The sequence below is a fragment of the Vipera ursinii genome, assembly GCF_947247035.1.
Source record: "Vipera ursinii genome assembly, chromosome: 2".
Classification (NCBI taxonomy): Eukaryota; Metazoa; Chordata; class Lepidosauria; order Squamata; family Viperidae; genus Vipera; species Vipera ursinii.
This window is the reverse complement of record NC_139513.1, coordinates 180,137,191-180,156,566: the sequence shown is the minus strand read 5'-3', so window position 1 is coordinate 180,156,566 and position 19,376 is coordinate 180,137,191. Positions and strand designations below refer to the sequence as shown.

Here is a 19,376-nt window from a genome sequence, read left to right as displayed (position 1 = left end):
CAGGACGATAGTTATTCAAAATCGCTGAGTCCAGGGTGGGCTTCTTGAGGAGGGGCCTCACCACTGCCTCTTTCAAGGCAGAAGGGAAAACACCCTTGCTCAAAGAAGCAGTTATTACTGCCTGGAACCAGCCTCGTGTCTTCTCCCGGGCTGCATAAACCAGCCAGGAGGGGCACGGGTCCAATAAACAGGTGGTAGAGCTCAGCCTCCTCATGATCCTGTCCACCTCATCGGGGGTCATAGGATCGAACTCAGTCCAGATAACACTTTCAAGACCACTCGAATCCTCCCTGTCAGATTCTGTCCAGTCAGAGTCCAAGCCGGCCCGAATCTGAGCAATTTTATCCGCAAGATGACTGAACTCCTCGGCCTGTTCCTGCAAGGGATCCTCCCTCTCCTCCCGATGAAGGAGGGAGCGAGTAACCCGAAACAGGGCGGCTGGGCGATTATCTGCGGACGCAATGAGGGTAGCGAAGTAATTAGACTTCACCGTCCTCATTGCAGCGAGATAAGACCTTGTAAAGGCTCTTAGTCGCAATTGGTCAGGCTCAGATCGGCTGGATCTCCAACAGCACTCTAGACCCCGTCTCCGACGTTTCATCTCCCAGAGCTCTGAAGAAAACCATGGAGCCCACTGGGATCTGCGTCGGGTTAGGGGTCGCAAGGGGACAACACGGTCGAGCGCCTCAGTGACAGCCCTTTCCCAGGCATCCACTAAGGCGTCGGCCGAGCTGTCAATGAGGGAGATAGGAACAGACCCAAGCACCATCTGGAACCGATCAGGGTCCATTAGGCGCCTGGGGCGGAACCACCTGGTCGGTTCCGCAGCCCAGCAGTGGGGGGTGACATAGCGGAAGACCAGCCGCAGGAGATAATGATCGGACCATGACAGGGGGACAATAGTTGGTATGCCCCCTCCCAGATCATCCAACCATTGTCTAGATAAGAAAACCAGGTCGAGAGTGTGACCCCTCCCCTGAGTCGGACCCTGAATTACTTGAGTCAGGTCCATGGCCGTCATGGAGGCCATGAACTCCCGAGCTAACTCTGACGATACTCCCAGAGAAGGCAGGTTGAAGTCACCCAGAACAATGAGTCTGGGGAACTCCACCGTCAACCCTGAGAGGGTGTCGAGCAGTTCGGGCAGGGCTGTTGCCACACAGCTGGGCGCCAGGTATGTTAGCAACAGGCCCAACTGAGCCTGTGGGCCACATCTCAACAGGAGAGACTCACTCCCGCCTATCTGTACAACAGTGGTCTCCCTCGGACATAAGGTCTCCCGAATAACCACCGCCACCCCACCGCCCCTGCCCTGAGCCCGCGGCTGGTGTAGTACACAGAAACCCGGAGGGCACAATTCAATCAGAGGGACACCGCCCTCTGGGCCCAACCAGGTTTCTGTGATGCATGCCAGATCCGCGTGTTCCTCCTCGATCAGATCACGGACGAGGGGAGCCTTGTTTGCAACGGATCTGGCATTAAAATACACAAGCCTGAGCCCAGGGTCCTGATCCCCATCAATCCCGGATAAAAGGGGGCCAACCTTTCCCCCCCCAGAGAAGTAGAAGCGGCAGCGGCCGAGCGGCCTGTAGCTTGCCGCCGATCAGCTGGTGCTCTGGATCAGCTGTCAGGCGCTGTGCTGGCTAGAACTGATTGCTCGCTCTCCCTTCCTCGGGCGTTGGGGAAGCTTTCTCAGACTGAGATGACTTCGGCAGCCTAGGATCCTGCTGCGGACCTCTGGATGGATCATCAGGCGCCTGAACTCGGTTGGAGGGCGCCGTCTGCAGCCGTGTGGATCTCTCTGTTCCTGTCTGTTGCTCCTGGCCTTTCCGCTTATAAAATGGCTGCGGATTCCCGTCTCGGCGTGGAGGCTATGGGGGAGACTTTTCTGTCTCCTTTTTCTCAGAGGACGATGGAGATTTGGCTGCTTGAATCTGAGCATTTGACATTTATAACTGAGCTCCCTGCAGCCCTAGAAATGGATTTAGTGTGCTGGATGGTCTGCTTGCTACTTTCTAAGATGGACTGGATGCTGGAACAGGATTTGGGACAATTTTTTTCCTGTTCCCGTGACCTCCCTATGATGTTCCGGAAGGAGTCTAGGACAGGCCGTGGTGAGAGGGCGGCCCTGGACTGGCTATCAATCCCCTGCTGGTGTGAGAGGCTAGCAAGGTGGACTTTTGCTTCCCCAGCAACGCTGCCCTTATCCATCCCAGGCTGGATTTCATGGCTAAGTGAGAGGACAGTCATGGGCTCTTGTCTGGACCAGCTCAGGTGAGAGCAGAGCCAGACTGGCAGACTGCTGGATGAAGACACGTTCCGGACTTAATGTTTTTTACATCTGAACTAACATCTCATCAGCTTAATAACTTCTGACCCCATTTGTGAACAATGGCTCATATGGACAGTTCCATCTCATGGCTCGCGTACAATACTCTGGATCGGACTTGTGCGCCCTCAGAGGGGTTTCTCCCTCCTGGATACGACCAGCCTTCTTTTCTAACATTCCCCTTGATGACGGACCCAATTGCTGGGGTTCCGAGAGGTGGCTGGGCTTAACTAGGGGCCTTGAGTGGAGACGTGCTAAGAGGCCCCTGATAAAATTTTTAGCCGGTTATTTTAAAAGGTTAGGGAGGGTAGGGGGAGGGAGGGTAGGGTAGGGAGGGAATCTTTAACCGGCACTCAGTCTGGACCTGTTAGAGGTCCTGACGGGACGGGGTCGGGGGAGGTGGCTGCTGGTTCTGGGAATGTGGGGGTGGGGTTTCAAATCCCCACGGCGATAGGGAATGGCAGCAGGTGTTTGCGCGGAGGGCCATATCAACACCTGGGATCGCGCCCCCGCTATCTCCGAGCGGTGGCGCGCTCTGACCCTCCGGTTAGCACCCTCTTACCCGGGGATGAGGGTGATCAGGCCCCTGAGCTCAGGTTGGTCTATTTTAACGCTAGATCCGTAGTTAACAAAGCTCCCCTCATCCATGATCTGATCGAGGAGGAAGGTGCGGATCTAGCGTGCATCACGGAAACTTGGTTGGGTTCGGAGGGAGGGGTGCCTCTCACCGAGTTATGCCCGCCAGGTTTCCGGGTGCTGCACCAGCCACGGGCTCAGGGCAGGGGTGGTGGGGTGGCAGTGGTTATTCGGGAGACTTTGTGTCCCCGGGAGGCCACCATTGTCCAGATGGCCGGGAGTGAATCCCTCCTCTTGAGATGTGGTTCTCGGGTTCAGTTGGGTTTGTTGCTTACATACCTGGCGCCCAGCTGTGTGGCAACAGCCCTGCCTGAGCTGCTCGACACCCTCTCAGGGTTGGCGGTGGAGTTCCCCAGGCTTACAGTCCTGGGTGACTTCAACCTGTCGTCACTGGGAGGGTCATCGGAGTTAGCTCGGGAGTTCATGGCTTCCATGACAGCCATGGGCCTGAGCCAGGTTATTGAGGGCCCGACTCATGTGGGGGATCATACTCTCGACCTGGTATTCCTGTCTGGACAGTGGTTGGATGATCTGGGAGGGGGCTCCCCGTCCATCACCCCTCTGTCATGGTCAGATCACCACCTCCTCGGAGGCTTCAACTGGTGTAGAATGCGGCCGCGCGAGTTGTAATGGGGGTCTCCCGATACTCCCATGTAACACCTCTACTCCGCGAGCTGCATTGGCTTCCGGTTGCCCTCCGGGTGAAATTCAAGGTGCTGGTTATTACCTATAAAGCCCTACATGGCCTGGGTCCGGGATATCTGAGGGAACACCTGCTGCCGGCATCAAACGCCCTTCGCCCAGTGCGCTCCCACAGGGAGGGTCTGCTCAGGGTCCCGCCGGTAAGAGATTGCCGGCGGGTGACACCCAGGGATAGGGCCTTCTCGGTGGGAGCGCCTGCCCTCTGGAACCAGCTGCCGGTGGAGCTGAGAACTGCCCCCGACCTCCGATCATTCCGCCGGGGCCTGAAGACCTGGCTCTTCGAGCTCTCGGGCCCAGACTGAGGAGAAATTTTTAATTTGGGGTTCTTTTTAATTGAGTACAGGGTCAATTTAATATTTTTTAATTTGGTTCTTAATTTTTGTATTTTGGATTTTTAATTCCCTGTAAACCGCCCTGAGTCCTCAGGGAATAGGGCGGTATATAAATATAACTAACTAACTAAATAAATAAATATATGCCTGCTTATTAGGGCTTTCGCCCCCCCCAAGCGACATTATTACAAAGTCAGCTTATTGCCCCCAACAATCTGGGTCCTCATAGCCTGTTTAATAACAAGTTTAAATAGCCTGTTTAATAACAAGTTTAAATGTTTGCTTTGCCACAACATGGAATGAATGTTATTGCAAAATACTGAGCTTTGTGACGATCCAACGATATCTTAAAATGACTCTTAAAATGACTCTTTTGTATTTTGGATTTTTAATTCCCTGTAAACCGCCCTGAGTCCTCAGGGAATAGGGCGGTATATAAATATAACTAACTAACTAAATAAATAAATATATGCCTGCTTATTAGGGCTTTCGCCCCCCCCAAGCGACATTATTACAAAGTCAGCTTATTGCCCCCAACAATCTGGGTCCTCATAGCCTGTTTAATAACAAGTTTAAATAGCCTGTTTAATAACAAGTTTAAATGTTTGCTTTGCCACAACATGGAATGAATGTTATTGCAAAATACTGAGCTTTGTGACGATCCAACGATATCTTAAAATGACTCTTACTGCACTAACTTATCTTTTCTATTGATAATTATTTTTTTATTCACAAAATACCTTCATATAACAAACTAATTTTTTAAAGTTACTTAGAATTGTGAAGGCAACCTCCTTTCAGTAAGATGTTTAACGTTAAAACAAAATGTACAGTAAAAGAATTTGTTACTCCATAATTTAAGATATAACTGCAGTTGTTCTATAAAGCAAAACAGCAAAATAGAATACCTGCTTTGTGAGTATACCTTTTTATTAACCCTTGAGATTTTAACAGTCTAACAATTACTACTCCGATTAAAGAGATTTGTTTTGAGCATTAACATTAAATGGAGGGCCTAATTCTTATATTCAAATACCAGATCATTCCAGGCATTTTTAATTTCAGTATGATGTTCCTATTGTTATTCTTGAACAAGTACTGTAGAACAGGGCTTTTCAACCTTTTCACCCATTGTACCATTTTTAGGATATGGCAACATCTGAGTACCACTAGTCACCTAGCTCCAGCCATCTCTCGCTTAGGCTTGTGCGGTGCTGCCACCGGTTCAGCTCATTCCCCTCCCCCACTACTACTTTTCTAGGATGGTCACGTACCACCTGCCAGGTGCCAATGTACCACAGGTGGTACCCGTACCACTGGTTGAAAAGCCTTGCTGTAGAATATCCTTGTCAATCAGTTAGTAAAATTGGACTTACCTTATGTATACTGCCCAGATTTCAATCTTGTCTTCAGTTTGGGAATGATATTCAATCAATCAATCAATCAATCAATCAATCAATCAGAGTAGAGCTGGAAGGGAACTTGGAGGTCTTCTAGTCCAGCCCCCTGCTCAAACAGGAGTCCCTATATCATTTCAGACAAGTGGCTGTCCAGTCTCCTCTTAAAAACCTTGAGTGATGAAGTAACCACAATGTCCGAAGGAAAGCTGTTCCACTGGTTAATTGTCCTCACTGTTAGAAAGTTTCTCCTTAATTCCAGGTTGTTTCTCTCTTCAGTCAGTTTCCAAACATTGTGTCTTGTCCTGCCCTCTGGTGCTTTGGAAAATAAATTGACCCCCTCTTCTTTGTGGCAGACCCTCAAATATTGAAACATTGCTATCATATCCCCCCTAGTCCTTCTTTTCTCTAGACTGGCCATTCCCAAATCCTGCAACTGTTGTTCATGTTTTAGTCTCCAGGCCTTTAATCATCTTAGTTGCTCTTGTTTGCACTTTTTCCAAAGTCTCAACATCTTTTTTGTAATGTGGTGACCAAAACTGGATGCAGTATTCCAGGTGTGGCCTTATAAGGCTTTATAAAGTAGTACTAATACTTCACATGATTTTGATTCTATGCCTGTTTATACAACCCAGGTTTGTATTAGCTTTTTTGGCTGCTACCATACACTGCTGACTCATGTTTAAGTGATCATCCACTAATACTCCAAGGTCCCTCTCACAGTTACTGGTTTTGAGCCAGGTTTTGCCTAATCTGTACTTGTATCTTTGGTTTTTCCTGCCCAGATGTAAGACCTTGCTTTTCTCCACATTAAATACCATTTTGTTAAATAGGGCCCATTGTTCAAGTCTGTCAAGATCTTTTTGGATTCTGAGCTTGTCTTCTGGGGTGTTGGCTATTCCTGCCAGCTTAGTGTCATCTGCAAATTTGGTGAGATCCCCTCTATTCCTTCATCAAAGTCATTTATAAAGGTGTTGAAGAGTACTTGGCCTAAGACAGAATCTTGTGGTACCTCACTGCTTACTTCCCTCCATGTAGATGTAGTACCACTAAGGACTACTCAATGAGTATGGTTTGTCAGTGTTACAAATCCATCTGGTGGTGATGTTGTCTATTCCACATTTTTCTAGCTTTCCAAGAAGTAGGTTGTGGTCTACTTCATGAAATGCCCTGCTGAAGTCTAAATATACTATGTTAACAGCATTTTGCCAGTCTACTAATTTAGTCACTGTCAAAGAATGAAATAAGATTGGTTTGGCATGATCTGTTTTTAACAAACCCGTGCTGGCTATTAGTTATAACTTTATTTGTTGCTAGATGTTCACAGATGTTTTTTGATTATTTTTTCCAGTATCTTCCCAGGCAATGATGTCAGGCTGATTGGTCTGTAGTTTCCTGAGTCTGTTTTTTTTTTAAGATGGGAACCACAGCTCTTTTCCAATCCTCTGGTAGTTGCTAAGTGCTCCAAGATTTTTTAAAGATATGGTACAATGGTTCTGAGATAACATCTGCCAGCTCCTTCAGAACTCTGGGATGTAATCCATCAGGTCCCAGTGATATATTCACTCTTGTCCAAGGTTCCGGCAGTTTCAACTGCTTCTATCACTTCTTCTCTATTATTAAGAATTAGGTCTAGTATAGCTTTCCCTCTAATTCCCTCCTCTACCTTTTGGGTGACAAAGTTGTCAGCTAAGTTGTTTAGGAATTTGTTTGATCGCCCACTTGCTGCAGTTTATCTCCCGGTTGATATCAGGATAGTTAAAGTCTCCCATTATATATTTCCTACATACATTTGTTAATCGATTAGCAAAGAGTTCATCTATTTCTTCTGGTTAGTTGTCATTCTTTTTTCCTTTTATATTGACCCATATGGATTCTAGGAGGTTTTCAGTTTTAGTTTTGTGTATTTCTGTAGAGATGTAGTGATCTTTTATATATAACTCCACCTCCTCTTTTGTTGGGTCTGTTTCTTTTGAATAGTTTATATCCTTCCATCAGTACATTCCAGTCACGAGTTTCAACCCACCAGGTTTCAGTAATGGCAACTATATCTTGTACTAATACTTCAAGTTCACCCTGCTTGTTCCCTAAACTTTGAGTGTTAGTGTATAGGCATTTGAGTACTTTATTGGTCTTAAGTATGTTTCTTGTATTTCCCTCTTGGTAAGTGGGATTTCCATCCTTTCCATCACTATTTCATTGTTTTTTTTTCTTTTTTCTCTTTACTCCCTTCCTCCTTATCTAGTAGTTTTTGCTTGGAATTAGGTTCTATACATTAAGAAAACCAAGATCATGGCATCCGGCCCTCTCAATTCCTGGCAAATAGATGGGGAAGACAGATTTTATTTTCCTGGGCTCCAAGATCACTGCAGATGGGGACTGTAGCCAAGAAATCAAAAGACGCTTGCTCCTGGGGAGGAAAGCCATGGCAAATCTAGACAGCACACTAAAAAGCAGAGATATCACCCTGTCAACAAAAGTGCGTATAGTCAAGGCTATGGTTGCAATGTATGGCAGTGAAAGTTGGATCATAAAAAAGGCTGAGCACCAAAGAATTGAGGCCTTTGAACTGTGGTGCTGGAGAAGACTCCTGCAAGTCCCTTGGACTGCAAGGGATCAAACCAGTCAGTCCTAGAGGAGATCAACCCTGACTGCTCTTTAGAAGGCCAGATCCTAAAGCTGAAACTCAAATACCTTGGCCACCTAATGAGAAGGAAGGACTCACTGGAGAAGAGCCTAATGCTGGGAAAGATTGAGGGCAATAGAAGAAGGGGATGACAGAGAATGAGGTGGCTGGATGGAGTCACTGAAGCAGTAGGTGTGAACTTAAATGGACTCCAGAAGATGGTAGAAGACAGGAAGGCCTGGAGGAATGTTGTCCATAGGGTCGCGATGGGTCGGACACGACTTCACAGCTAACAACAACAACAGGTTCTATAGGTCATGAAGTTTGGCCCCCCTCCCCACTCATTTTTAGTTTAAATCCCTTTTGATAAGATGAGCAAGTCATTTTCCAAATATATTCTTTCCAGTACTTGTGAGGTATATATGTAGGTTCGTTTTTTATTGAAGCTGTTTGTTCTATATTTTGTTCAGTTTGGTGTATGGGTTTTCTTTATGTTCATATATGGGGTCATCATTTTTTGGGGGAAGCTGTTTGCTCCCTATTGTTTTATTTTGTTGTAGTCTTCTTGTTTAGGTTGGGATTTCTTGCTTTTCTCATTGAGTTTCAGAATGGCTATAGTAGCCTCTAAACCCTTTATTTTTTCTTCTAGTAATTCAAATACAGTCCATTCGATACATAGTTTGGGTCTTCTGTGGGCATAAGCTGAAACATATGGCACACTTTGCAAGTTGCTAGTGTCAGTCTCGATCTCCATGACTTTTTTTGTTTGCTAAAAAATTTAAAATTTCTAAAATTTAAATATTCTCTGTGTTGCGAAGTGTAAGTTTACAATAGTTCTTGACCTTTTGTTCTCTGTCTTGAAAAATTCATTGCGTTCCGTTTTAAGTGTCTCTTTTTCTGTGATATTTTATTTTTTTCCTCTTAGATCATTAAGAATTTAAAAATTTCTAAAGAATTAAAATAAGTAAATTGTTTTTTTAATGTTTAAGAAATTAAAAAATGAAAAAGATTTATAAAAACATTAAAAAAGCATTTTAAAATTTAAAAAATTTAAAAAACTTTTTAAAAATAAATGCTTAATATTGACTAGGTACTCTCTCCAGACCAAGGGTCAGCAACCTGAAACAGTGAAAAGAGCCACTCGGAACCGGTTCCCTCACAAAAGGAAAAACTGGGAGCCACAAAAAATGTGTGCACATGCGCGTACATGCACGTACATGCGCAGAACAGGGTTTGACTGAAGAGTGGAGCCAAGGCGAGATATGCACCTACCCTGCATATTTGAATTGATTGGTTGAACTTTTTTAGTCCCACTTTTTTTTTTTTTGGACTGCACATGGCAGAGGACTGGGAGCCGCAGGAGACGGCTGAAAGAGCTGCATGCGGCTCCGGAGCCGCAGGTTGCAGACCTGTGCTCCAGACCCTAAATTAGTGGATGCATCTGATCCTTTATCTCCCTTTTGTGTGGAAAAGGAATCATCAGTTATTTCCTTTCTATGGATCAGTCTTTGAGGACCTGAAGTTTCTACTATTATCCCTTGTTTCCCCCAAAATAAGACCCGGTCTTATTTTCTTTTTTTGTTGCCTTCAAAAAAAGGCAACAGGTCTTATTTTCGGGGGGGTGTACCTTTTCCACTCACCTTGCAGTGGCGGCACCAACAGCCCCACTCAACCAGCCCACTTCTGTGGCTGAAGAAGCAGCTTTATTCTGCAGCTGAGAATGGAGCTCTGGCCTGCATTTCACCATCAGAGGCCTTTCTGGAAGGTCTCTGTAGCCAAGAACCGAGCTATAGATTAAACCTGTAGCTTGTGTCTCAGTTGCAGAGGTCTTTCCAGGAAAGCCAGTGATAGCAAAATGCAGGCCGGGGGACACAGCAAAAGTGGGTTGGCGAGGAAAGGCAGGTGTCAATTTATGGGAGGCCTGGTAAGTGGGTAAGAGGTACATGGGGCAGCTCCACCCCTGCCCTAACTTGATTTTTAGGTTTGTCCCTCACCCCAAAACTAGGGCTTATTTTTTGGGGTAGGTCTTACTTTTGAGAAAACACAATATGATCCTCTTCTCTTGATTTTTTGTATTTGACACCTTCCCTAAGGTGTGTCCTCTGATGGACCTGTAGGAGTGAGGGAACCATAGCTTTTTCTTCCTTCCTATCATTGGGTAAAAAGAGGAAATCTGTAGAGATTTTGCTAATTTCTATTTTAAAGAAGCGTCCACTATTCTAATGACCCATCAGTCAACTTGAAATATTTTTAAAAATGAAAATCCAGCATTTACCAGTCCACTAATGAATTTGTAAAATTTAAACAAAACAAAAGTGGATTTCAGCAGTCTGCCATGTGAAGATCTTTTTGAAAGGGGCAAGAAGCCCAGGATGAAATGGATGCAGAGGGCAGGGACTAGGGACAGAAGAGGGGACATTCTGGTCTCATTTCACATTCACCAGTTAGAGCAAAGAGATTTACCTACCATGAAATGAAGAGCTCTACCAGATGAGACTGTCTGGTCTGGTGAAAATTAGATAAACAAGTTTTACTACAGAGCAAAAAGAGAGGCAAAGGCTGTCTTTACAGTGGGGGGGAAGGGCAGATAAAGGACAGCATTATGAAAAATCAGGGATATTTGCAAATTCTGAGGTAGCTTACATTAGAGTTCCAGCAAACTCATCAAAACTGAAGATTGAAAGCAGGGTTTAGTATAGCTCTTCCAAATCCTTTCTATGGAAGGACAGATAAACCGGTATGTGATGGAGTATATATAGAAAACCTGACTTGGCTTTCTAAAAAAAAGTAAGTCTGGCTTCTGCAATTGAGAAGTGCTACCACCTGTGAAGTTAAACCTGACTACATAAAATTCATGTAGTTACATTTGTTCAAAAACAATTATTCCTGTTGTGTACAAGAGCGAGCAAAGCGGATTTTACAAGGAAACCTTAGTCGGGGATAGTCGAAAGCACTGATTTCCAAACGCAACATGGCTGGGATGGCTGCTCGCTTACACGAGCACGGCGAGAATCATTTTGGAGAGTCGTCTTACGTTATTCCCGCCCCACCCAGGTCGCGACCTCTGGCTTGCCTCGCCTGCCTGGAGCCGAGCTGGGAGCTTCTTCCCGCCCGAAATGCTGTTTGAATCTAAGAGACCCGCCCAGCAGTCCGCCACTAGTGAACCAATCCAAAGACGAAGCACTCCTGCTCCTGCCCGGAGCCGGCTCATGATTGGTCGGACCAGGTGAAGGAGGTGGAATGGAGAATCAGGCAGGTTACAATGTATCCAAATTAATAGCGCGGAATAAAATTAAAAAAAGCAACAAACGGCGTCCGGGCACGAGGGGGCGGGGCCAAGGGAGGGGATATTGCCCTAGCGAGGCTGCAACTCAATGGGTGGGGTGGGCTTAGCACTTTCTGTGCCGGCTTCTCGCTTGGACGGGCAAGCGAAGGAACGGGTGGCGCTGCCTGCCACGGCAGTCCTCAGCGGCTTTCCTTCTCAGTACAGCCCCGCCCCGCCCCGAGGGAGCCGAGCCTCCGAAGACACCTCCCTGGGTCGGCATTTTAGCAGCATCTGCATCGATCTGTCTTGTCACAACCCTTTAACCGGGCCAACATCTCTTTGGGGGCAGCAGCAAGGCTATCCCTTTAGTCGAATAGGCAACGCGGAGCAAAGCGCTGGCTTCTGCTCTGCTTGACAAGTATTGGGAGAAGAGCCTACCTCCCGGGAGTCGAGGTAAGTGCCGAAGAGTGAACAGGATTCCCGCCCGAGGGAAGGCCGCCGCCGCCGGGGAGATGGGAAAATTTAGCTAGCCCCTGTCGGCCTGTTGTCAAACGTCAAGAATGAAATGAGATGCGGAGCATCTAAGCCTCTACAGAAGTGCTTTTCCCGCACGCTGGAAATAGTAGCCGCTTTCAAGCAGGACGGGCAGGCAGCCTGGGCGGTGTGAGAGTACAACTGCGCGAGCTTCGGTGCCAACAAAAGAAGCCTGCTTGTGGCAGCGCAAGAATCCTGTTCGCCTGTTGGTCAGTTCATTCATTTTCGCCTGTCCTTTTTCCCTGCAGGTGCCTGTGCTGGCATGCAGCTGGGAAATGCCGAGATCCGGGCTGGAGACCGGCTAACCGGGGCTGCTGCCCGGGGGGATATAGCTGAAGTACGACACCTTCTGCATCTGGAGCTGGTGCATCCCGATTCCCATAATCGCTTTGGCAAGACCGCGCTGCAGGTAAGTGAGGCATCCCATGGTTCCTGTTTCCTAGAGAAAACAGTGTCTCCTGGCGACACCGGAGGCCTGGGTGAAGAGGCTCTGATTCTGCAGTTTTCCCCAGCCTCTGTTCACTCCCATTGGTTTGGCACTTCTAGGAAAAGTAGCTGCTATTTCAAGGACATCTCCCTAAACCAAAAATTGATTCTAGATTTCAGCCCAATAATTGATTATGGCCACAGCACCTTCTCCATATTTTTATAGTCTTTTCCATGTTTTCTACCTTTGCATGAAAGCTCGCCCAGCATTTAAACATAATCATTGTGTTTTAAATAAATAGTACACAAACACAGGCCAAACAGGCTAGCACTGCTTCCTGTTGGGTTCAAGCCCAATGGGGTCATTTAAAGGGCATGAGGTGGCTTGTCTACAGCTGATTTGGAGAAAAGAGGTACACCCTATCTTGCTTGTATAATTACTGGAAGATCTGCCTAGGCTGAAGTAGAGCTCTTCAACCAACCAACTCCACTGTTCTGTTCTATCTTGCCTGCCTGTCTATTTCCTTTTATAACAGATAAAAAGGTTGACTTTAGAAAGGCAGAATTATGGATTTTGTGATTTTTTTGTCTAGAGTCCATTAATGTAGTTATTATGGCTGTGCAAGTGATTAATATAATAATTGCTTATTTAATTAACTCAGTTTTGCCCAAACCATTAAATCATATTAACTATGTATAAACTAAATTAGTTATTTGTTTATGTTTCAGTATGTTGTACAAACATAGCCTTCAATGGAAGGTAGCCTTCCCTATTACTTCCCATAATCAGCAAATGGGGTTACAGCTTGCCTGCCAACCTAATGAGAGTTGAGGCTGTATATCCCCTGCTTCGTTCTCTTTCATCCTTCATCTTCCCACAGGTAATGATGTTTGGCAATATCTTTGTGGCTGAAGAACTGTTGAAGCAAGGTGCCAACCCTAACATTCAAGATGGATCTGGCACAACACCTGCCCATGATGCTGCCCGCACTGGCTTTCTTGATACCTTGAAAATCTTGGTGGAGCATGGTGCAGATGTCAATGTCCCAGATGCTTCTGGCTCACTGCCCATCCATGTTGCTATTCAAGAAGGTCACACAGATGTGGTTTGCTTCCTGGCACCTCAATCCCAACTGCAGCATAAGGACTATAAGGGGCGAACACCACTGGAGCTAGCAGAGCATCTCGGGCTTTCACACATCCAGTGCATCCTTGAGCAGCACCTCTTTGTCCCAGCTTAATTTCAGAAAGAGCCATCTGGTCTGGAACAAGCTAACTCCTCTGCCTGCTAGGCCTCTCTTCCCCAAGACTGTCCTTTTCCCCCCCAAACCCCCGGAACAAAGATAGTTCCTCTTGCCCTACCTCAAAATGTGTGTTGAATTATTTGTTTCTATTTATACATATTGAATGAGTTCTCTGTACTTCTGATTTCTAGCTTTTTCCAAATGTACCAGTTCCTTAGAAATCACATTGCATTGCAGCATTTCAGCTTGACCTCTTGCATTTCTTCCCTTGAATTGGTCTCTAAAATTAGATGTATTTTAGGTACCATTCAGGTTGAACAGATTAGGCTCTTTTTGAGACAAAACCTGCATTTGCTGCTAGACTGTGACCTCCTTCCATTGCCACCTATCCCAAAATTTCAGCAGTCTTGTGATGCTTGTTTTCCTTTTGGTGTATAATTCTGTGTCCCTCTTCTATTCAGTGTATATGTAAGGATCTAGCAATTCTGAAGCATTGCATTAGGTTCCTAACAAGAATTATCATAGTGGTTATCATTCTAGAGCACCAACAGTAAATATATTAAAAGGTGGTTGACAGAAAACTAGCCTTGAATGGAAAACATGATTAGGATATTTTTCTTCTTGGTTGTCAAGATATTTGTTCCCATTTCTTTGTCAAATACAGGATCCATAACTCCACAAGGTCTAATTGTGCAGGACTGTTTTTTTAAAAGTTTTCACCCATTTTGTGCTCTTCCTAGTTTCTATCTCAGAAGAACTTATAACTCCTGAGCCATTAGTAGCTGTTTCCCTCTTGGCATTTTGGTGGTTGGCCTACTTTTTACGCACTTCTAAAGTGTGCTTAATATTTTATCTTTGGCTAAAGTGTTCAGGGCTTGTTTTGAAGGCTTGTTCCCTGTAATGAATTTGTGGATGCAAGCAATGTATATAGTAGGTTTTAAAGGAGGAAAAATGTATTTCTATTTATTGTGATTTGCAAAGGTGCATTTTATGAAATGACTAATTTAATTATTAAAAACATTAAATCTATTTTGATTTACTGACATTTGATCTTGGGAAACACTCCAAGGTAAAAATCTTCTTTTTGCTTTCCTGGGGTTGATTCCTGACCTCTTCATTATGGGAGGCTTGCTGAGTACCCTTTAATAAAAGTTGAATCCCAAAAGTCTGTAGGGGGAAAAATAGCAATAGCAATAAGACTTAGACTTATATACCACTTCACAGTACTTTTCTAGCCCCCTCTAAGCAGTTTACAGAGTCAGCATTTTGCCCCAACAATCTGGGTCCTCATTTTACCGACCTTGGGAAGATGGAAGGTTAAGTCAATCTTGAGCCAGTGACACTCGAACTGCTGGCAGCAGTCAGTCAGCAGGAATAGCCTGCAATTCTAACCATTGAGCCACCCTGCTCTTGCCAAGCCTCTATACTGTAAATGGAAGAAGGCTGCTTCATATCACAGTCATGGAAGCCTTACCAACTTTGAAGATTTGTATGCTCTGATGCTTCTTAATACCAGCACCATTAAGAATGCTATGCTATCAGAATCTTTCCTATTTATGATTCTCAAGAATACACTTCTAAAGGTTGGAAACTTCTTCCATAATTAAATCCTTCTAACGGTATTTCCTATTGCAATATTAGAAGCGTTTCTCCTATGGACAAAATTTAGTGACCATGAGATGTAGCAGCAAGAACTTTGGGAACCTTGACAGTATTCTTTTTGAATCCACCCTGGAGCCTGGGCTTACATTTATGAGATTTTTTAAGACTTCTTAATAGCTTTCTGAAGAGGATTTGGCCTTGCTAACTGGGATTTACGGCTAAGGAGAGACTTGAAGCAAGTCAGCTCTTAAATAGCAATCCATATTCTATTTTTATTCCTATAGGGATAGATAAATTAGAATAACTTCAAGTGAGGTCAGATGGAACAGATTTCTCCCTTTTGGGCTGAACCTTGAAGGATATTAGAAAGTTTGTTGACATGGTTAAAGGCACCAGGTTAGAAACTGGGAGACCTGTGAGATCTTGTCCTGCCTTAGATATGGAACCAGCAGGTGACTGAGTCAGTCACTTTCAGCCCTGAGATGAGATGGGCAAATCACTTCTGCAAATGTTGCCAAGATCACTGCAGGGACTTATCCATGTAGACTGCAAGAGTCAAGACTGAAAGGCACTTTTTAAGGGGTAAAAAGGGTAAACATATTTTTATTCCTTAAAAATACATGATTTTTTCCCTTGCCAGTTCTGTTATACTTCATTAACAGCAATTCAAGTGTGTTTCCCTCAACTCTTTTGGCTCATTTCAATTTGAGTACAGAAAAGAAAACCATTCATCAAATGAGGCTAGGTTGATCATAGCAGCTAGGCTTTTGAGAGTTGTAGTTCAGCAGTATTTAGATGGCCATAGGCTGCCCCATCCCTACCTTGGAACATCTGGTAACTTTTATAACTTCAGAGGTCAGGCAATTTTATCAGAAATACTTTGTTCCAGCCCTGAAAAAGCAATTTAAGTTTGTGGTTGCACTTTATATTTCTTAAATATGTGCAGCAATGCAAAGTGAAACTGGTGCTAGACTTTACTGTTTTAGACAACTAATATTTAAACGTCCTCACAGCAGGGTCATTACAGACAGACATAGAAGAAGTAAAATTAATACTGTTGATGTTACTCTGACAAGGTAAACTGGATTCAGACTATGCAAAATGTACCTGGTAAAGTCAAGATTTTTGTACTGTGAAAAAAAAAAAGAAAGTTGCACTGGGTATCATCCAGTTCAAAAATTGCTTTCTCCAGTAAGGATATTCAAGTTGACAGAATCCTCTGTCCAATACATGCATTATAGGCCTTGGTGAATCATCAGCAAATCTAGAGGGAATTGTTCTCATAGTCTTAATACTACTTTTTGAAGATTGCTACTGTATAATTTGTGGAAACCATAACTCAGATTTCCTGCTTGTTCATGTTTCATTGGGAGGAGAAGACTTTACCTTTTCAATCTGTGTTGGGATTGTACTGGGTTTGTGTTTCTAATGCAGTCTTCACAAGGCTGAGACACCAAAATAGCACAGCAGGACTACTTGATGTTGGAGAGAAAACTGTGAAAGGAACCTGTGGCTTAGAGAGTTGAACTTTATCACCCAGAATAATGTCCCAGCTGCTAGGTGTGGTCTTCAGTGATACAGAAAAGGAAGGAAGCTAAACATTTTGTAATACCAGCTGTCTGCTTGTCAAGCACTGTAAGGGATAGAAGAGGGCTGGGTGCAACTACAGACATAAGAAAGGAGGAGATAGATAGAACATTTTTTAAAATGAAAGCTTAAACAGCTGAGTCTGTTTTGCAACTTGTTTCTTTAAATCCTTGCCAAATGCCCAGCATCTACCAGGAAACCATGAACAGCTGAGAATAGAGAACATAAAAAATTCTCATTTATAAGAAGTCACTTAATTCCTAATGGATCTACAGTATGTTTTGTTCCTTAAAGAAAAGCAATGTTCATATAACATGTTTATTACGTAATTTACTTGTGATTTATTTAATTCAGTATTATGGGTTCACACAATACACTAAACTTTAAACAAATCCATGGACTGGCTTTGCATAACCTGGTAAGATAAAATATAATTGTCTTGTATTTTTACAGCATGAATCAAAGGAGATTGGTTATAATTTAGTAAATCATGTTAATTTATCAGGAATTGGCATGTTGTATGAATATATATAGTTTGGCGGGTCGAATCCCGAGTGCCGCGTAACAGTGTTACTGTTACTGTAACAGCCTGTTACTCGTCCCAGCTTCTGCCCACCTAGCAGTTCGAAAGCATGTAAAAATGCAAGTAGAAAAATAGGGACCACTATGGTGGGAAGGTAACAGCGTTCCGTGCACCTTTGGCGTCTAGTCATGCCGGCCACATGACCACGGAGACGTCCTCGGACAAACGCTGGCTCTTCGGCTATGAAACGGAGATGAGCACCGGCCCCTAGAGTCGGAAACGACTAGCACGCATGTGCGGGGGAACCTTTACCTTTACCTTTATGAATATAGCAATTTAGTTAGGATTACTTAACTATTAACTAGAAGTACCTGTAGTTTTCATCAGCCAAACATGTCAAACTTGTGACGTCATGTGACATCGTGCGACATATCGGAGCTTTTTCCCCATTGCTGGCAATGGGATAGGCGCAGTTTCTTCATGATGCATCCGGCCTGCGGGCCAGCAGTTTGACACCCCTGGCCTAACGTGTATGGCCAATAGTTGGGGATGCCAGAATTTAACATAATTAGGAAGGTTTCATTTTTACTACACCTGCTTTTAGCACTTTTTGTTTGACAGCAATAACTACTGAAGAACTGGGCTCTTTATTGTTTTACTCAATAAATTCTTGAATGTTTACTGAATAATACAGCTGGCCATATTAACATAATACTATATTTTTTATAGTTAGCTAACTTGTTTGATAGCTAACTTGTAAAATGTAGTGAACGAACATGACAGCGATACTTGGTTGTTCAACAGAGACACTGGTGAAGTGCGCACAGCAGTGCCTGCATTTTCTGTGTCGCATGAGAAAAGTACATTCTCCTTCCCCCGTCCTTACCACTTTCTATAGAGGGATGATAAAGAGCATCCTGTCGTATTGCACTACTGTTTGGTTTGGAAACATTGCTTCAGACAGGAAGGCAGTGGAGAGTGGTGAGGATAGCGTAAAAGATTATTGGTAATTCACTTCCTTCTATCTAATGCTTGAGTAGGGTCCGCAGTATTGTCTGGGATGCTACATATCCTCTTCATGACCTGTTTTCCTTGTTACCTTCTGGGAGGAAGCTTCGTGCAGAACATCTAGATTCAGTCAGTTTTGTTCCATATGGTATCAAGCAGAAGACTCTATACCATTTCAGACAAATGGCTGTCCAATCTCTTCTTAAAAACCTCCAGTGATGTATCACCCAAAACTCCAGGAAGTAACCCATTCCACTGATTAATTATTCTAATTGTCAGAAAAATTATCCTTAGTTCTAGGTTGGATCAATTTTTTATGATCTTCCAACTGTTACTTCTTGTCCTGCCTTCAGGTGCTTTGGAGAATAGATCACCCCCTTCTTCTCTGTGATTGCCCCTCAAGGAATGTTGAGAAAAACTGGAAGACTTCTATACTATCAGCCCTAATCCTTCTCTTTGATAAGCTTCAGATACTTAAGTCGCTCAACTGTTGTCATAAGATTTAGCCTCCAGGGCATTTATCATCTTTATAGATTTTCTTTGCACAATTTCCAGGGTCTTAACATCCTTTTCATATCATGATGATCAGAACTAGACACAGTATTCCAAGCGTGTTCTCACCTGCACAGTGTAAAATGATACTATCACTTCTTCTTTTTTTAGAGATTTTATTAGTTCTTTTTTTCTTACATACATATGTTAATTTTTCAACCTCCGTGCAGTCTGGGTTCAAAAGCACTAATACATAGTCAAGTCCTAATCTTTGGTTCTTTCCTCTAGCCATTTGTAGAATGACTCCCAGGTTTGGTAGTATTCTGTTTCTTCTTTATCTTTCAATCTCATAGTTAATCTGTCCATCTCTGTGCATTCCAATATTTTTTTAATTACTTCTTCCTCTGGTGGTATTCCTTCATTTTTCCAGTATTTGTGTGAAGGTTATTCTTGCTGCTGTTGTAATGTGTAGAACCAAATATAAACTTTGTTTATTAATCTTTTCTGGTATTATACCTAATAGAAAAAGTTCAGGATTACATATTACATATATTTTAGTTTTAATTTTTCCCCATACTGTTATCAAAGCATTTCTAATATAGTGATTTTGGAAATACTTATGAATTTTATTTTTGCCGTAGCACAAAAAAGCTTGCCATCCCAATTTTAAGTC

At 43.9% G+C, this 19,376-nt stretch overlaps 1 protein-coding gene across 3 annotated transcripts; it reads left to right on the top strand.

Annotated features, from left to right (window-relative positions):
* The first annotated feature begins 6,617 nt into the window (after positions 1–6,617).
* On the top strand, positions 6,618–14,485 carry CDKN2D (cyclin dependent kinase inhibitor 2D). 3 transcript variants are annotated; one of them, XM_083355491.1, is made up of 3 exons: positions 6,618–11,274; positions 12,070–12,230; positions 13,129–14,485. In XM_083355491.1, exons 2-3 carry the CDS (start codon positions 12,084–12,086, stop codon positions 13,486–13,488), a joined length of 507 nt encoding a protein of 168 aa, XP_083211617.1. In that variant the 5' UTR covers positions 6,618–11,274; positions 12,070–12,083; the 3' UTR covers positions 13,489–14,485. The 3 variants fall into 3 exon arrangements, with proteins under 3 accessions (XP_083211617.1, XP_083211615.1, XP_083211616.1); XM_083355489.1 differs by having other exon boundaries at positions 6,618–11,286; positions 11,530–12,230; XM_083355490.1 differs by lacking the exon at positions 6,618–11,274 and adding an exon at positions 11,314–11,740.
* The last annotated feature ends 4,891 nt before the right edge of the window (positions 14,486–19,376 follow it).

Coding starts and splice junctions, on each gene's coding strand:
- CDKN2D (XM_083355491.1), top strand. CDS start 12,084: ATGCAGCTGGGAAATGCCGAGATCCGGGCTGGAGACCGGCTAACCGGG. Junction 12,231..13,128: donor TTGGCAAGACCGCGCTGCAG/GTAAGTGAGGCA, acceptor ATCTTCCCACAG/GTAATGATGTTTGGCAATAT.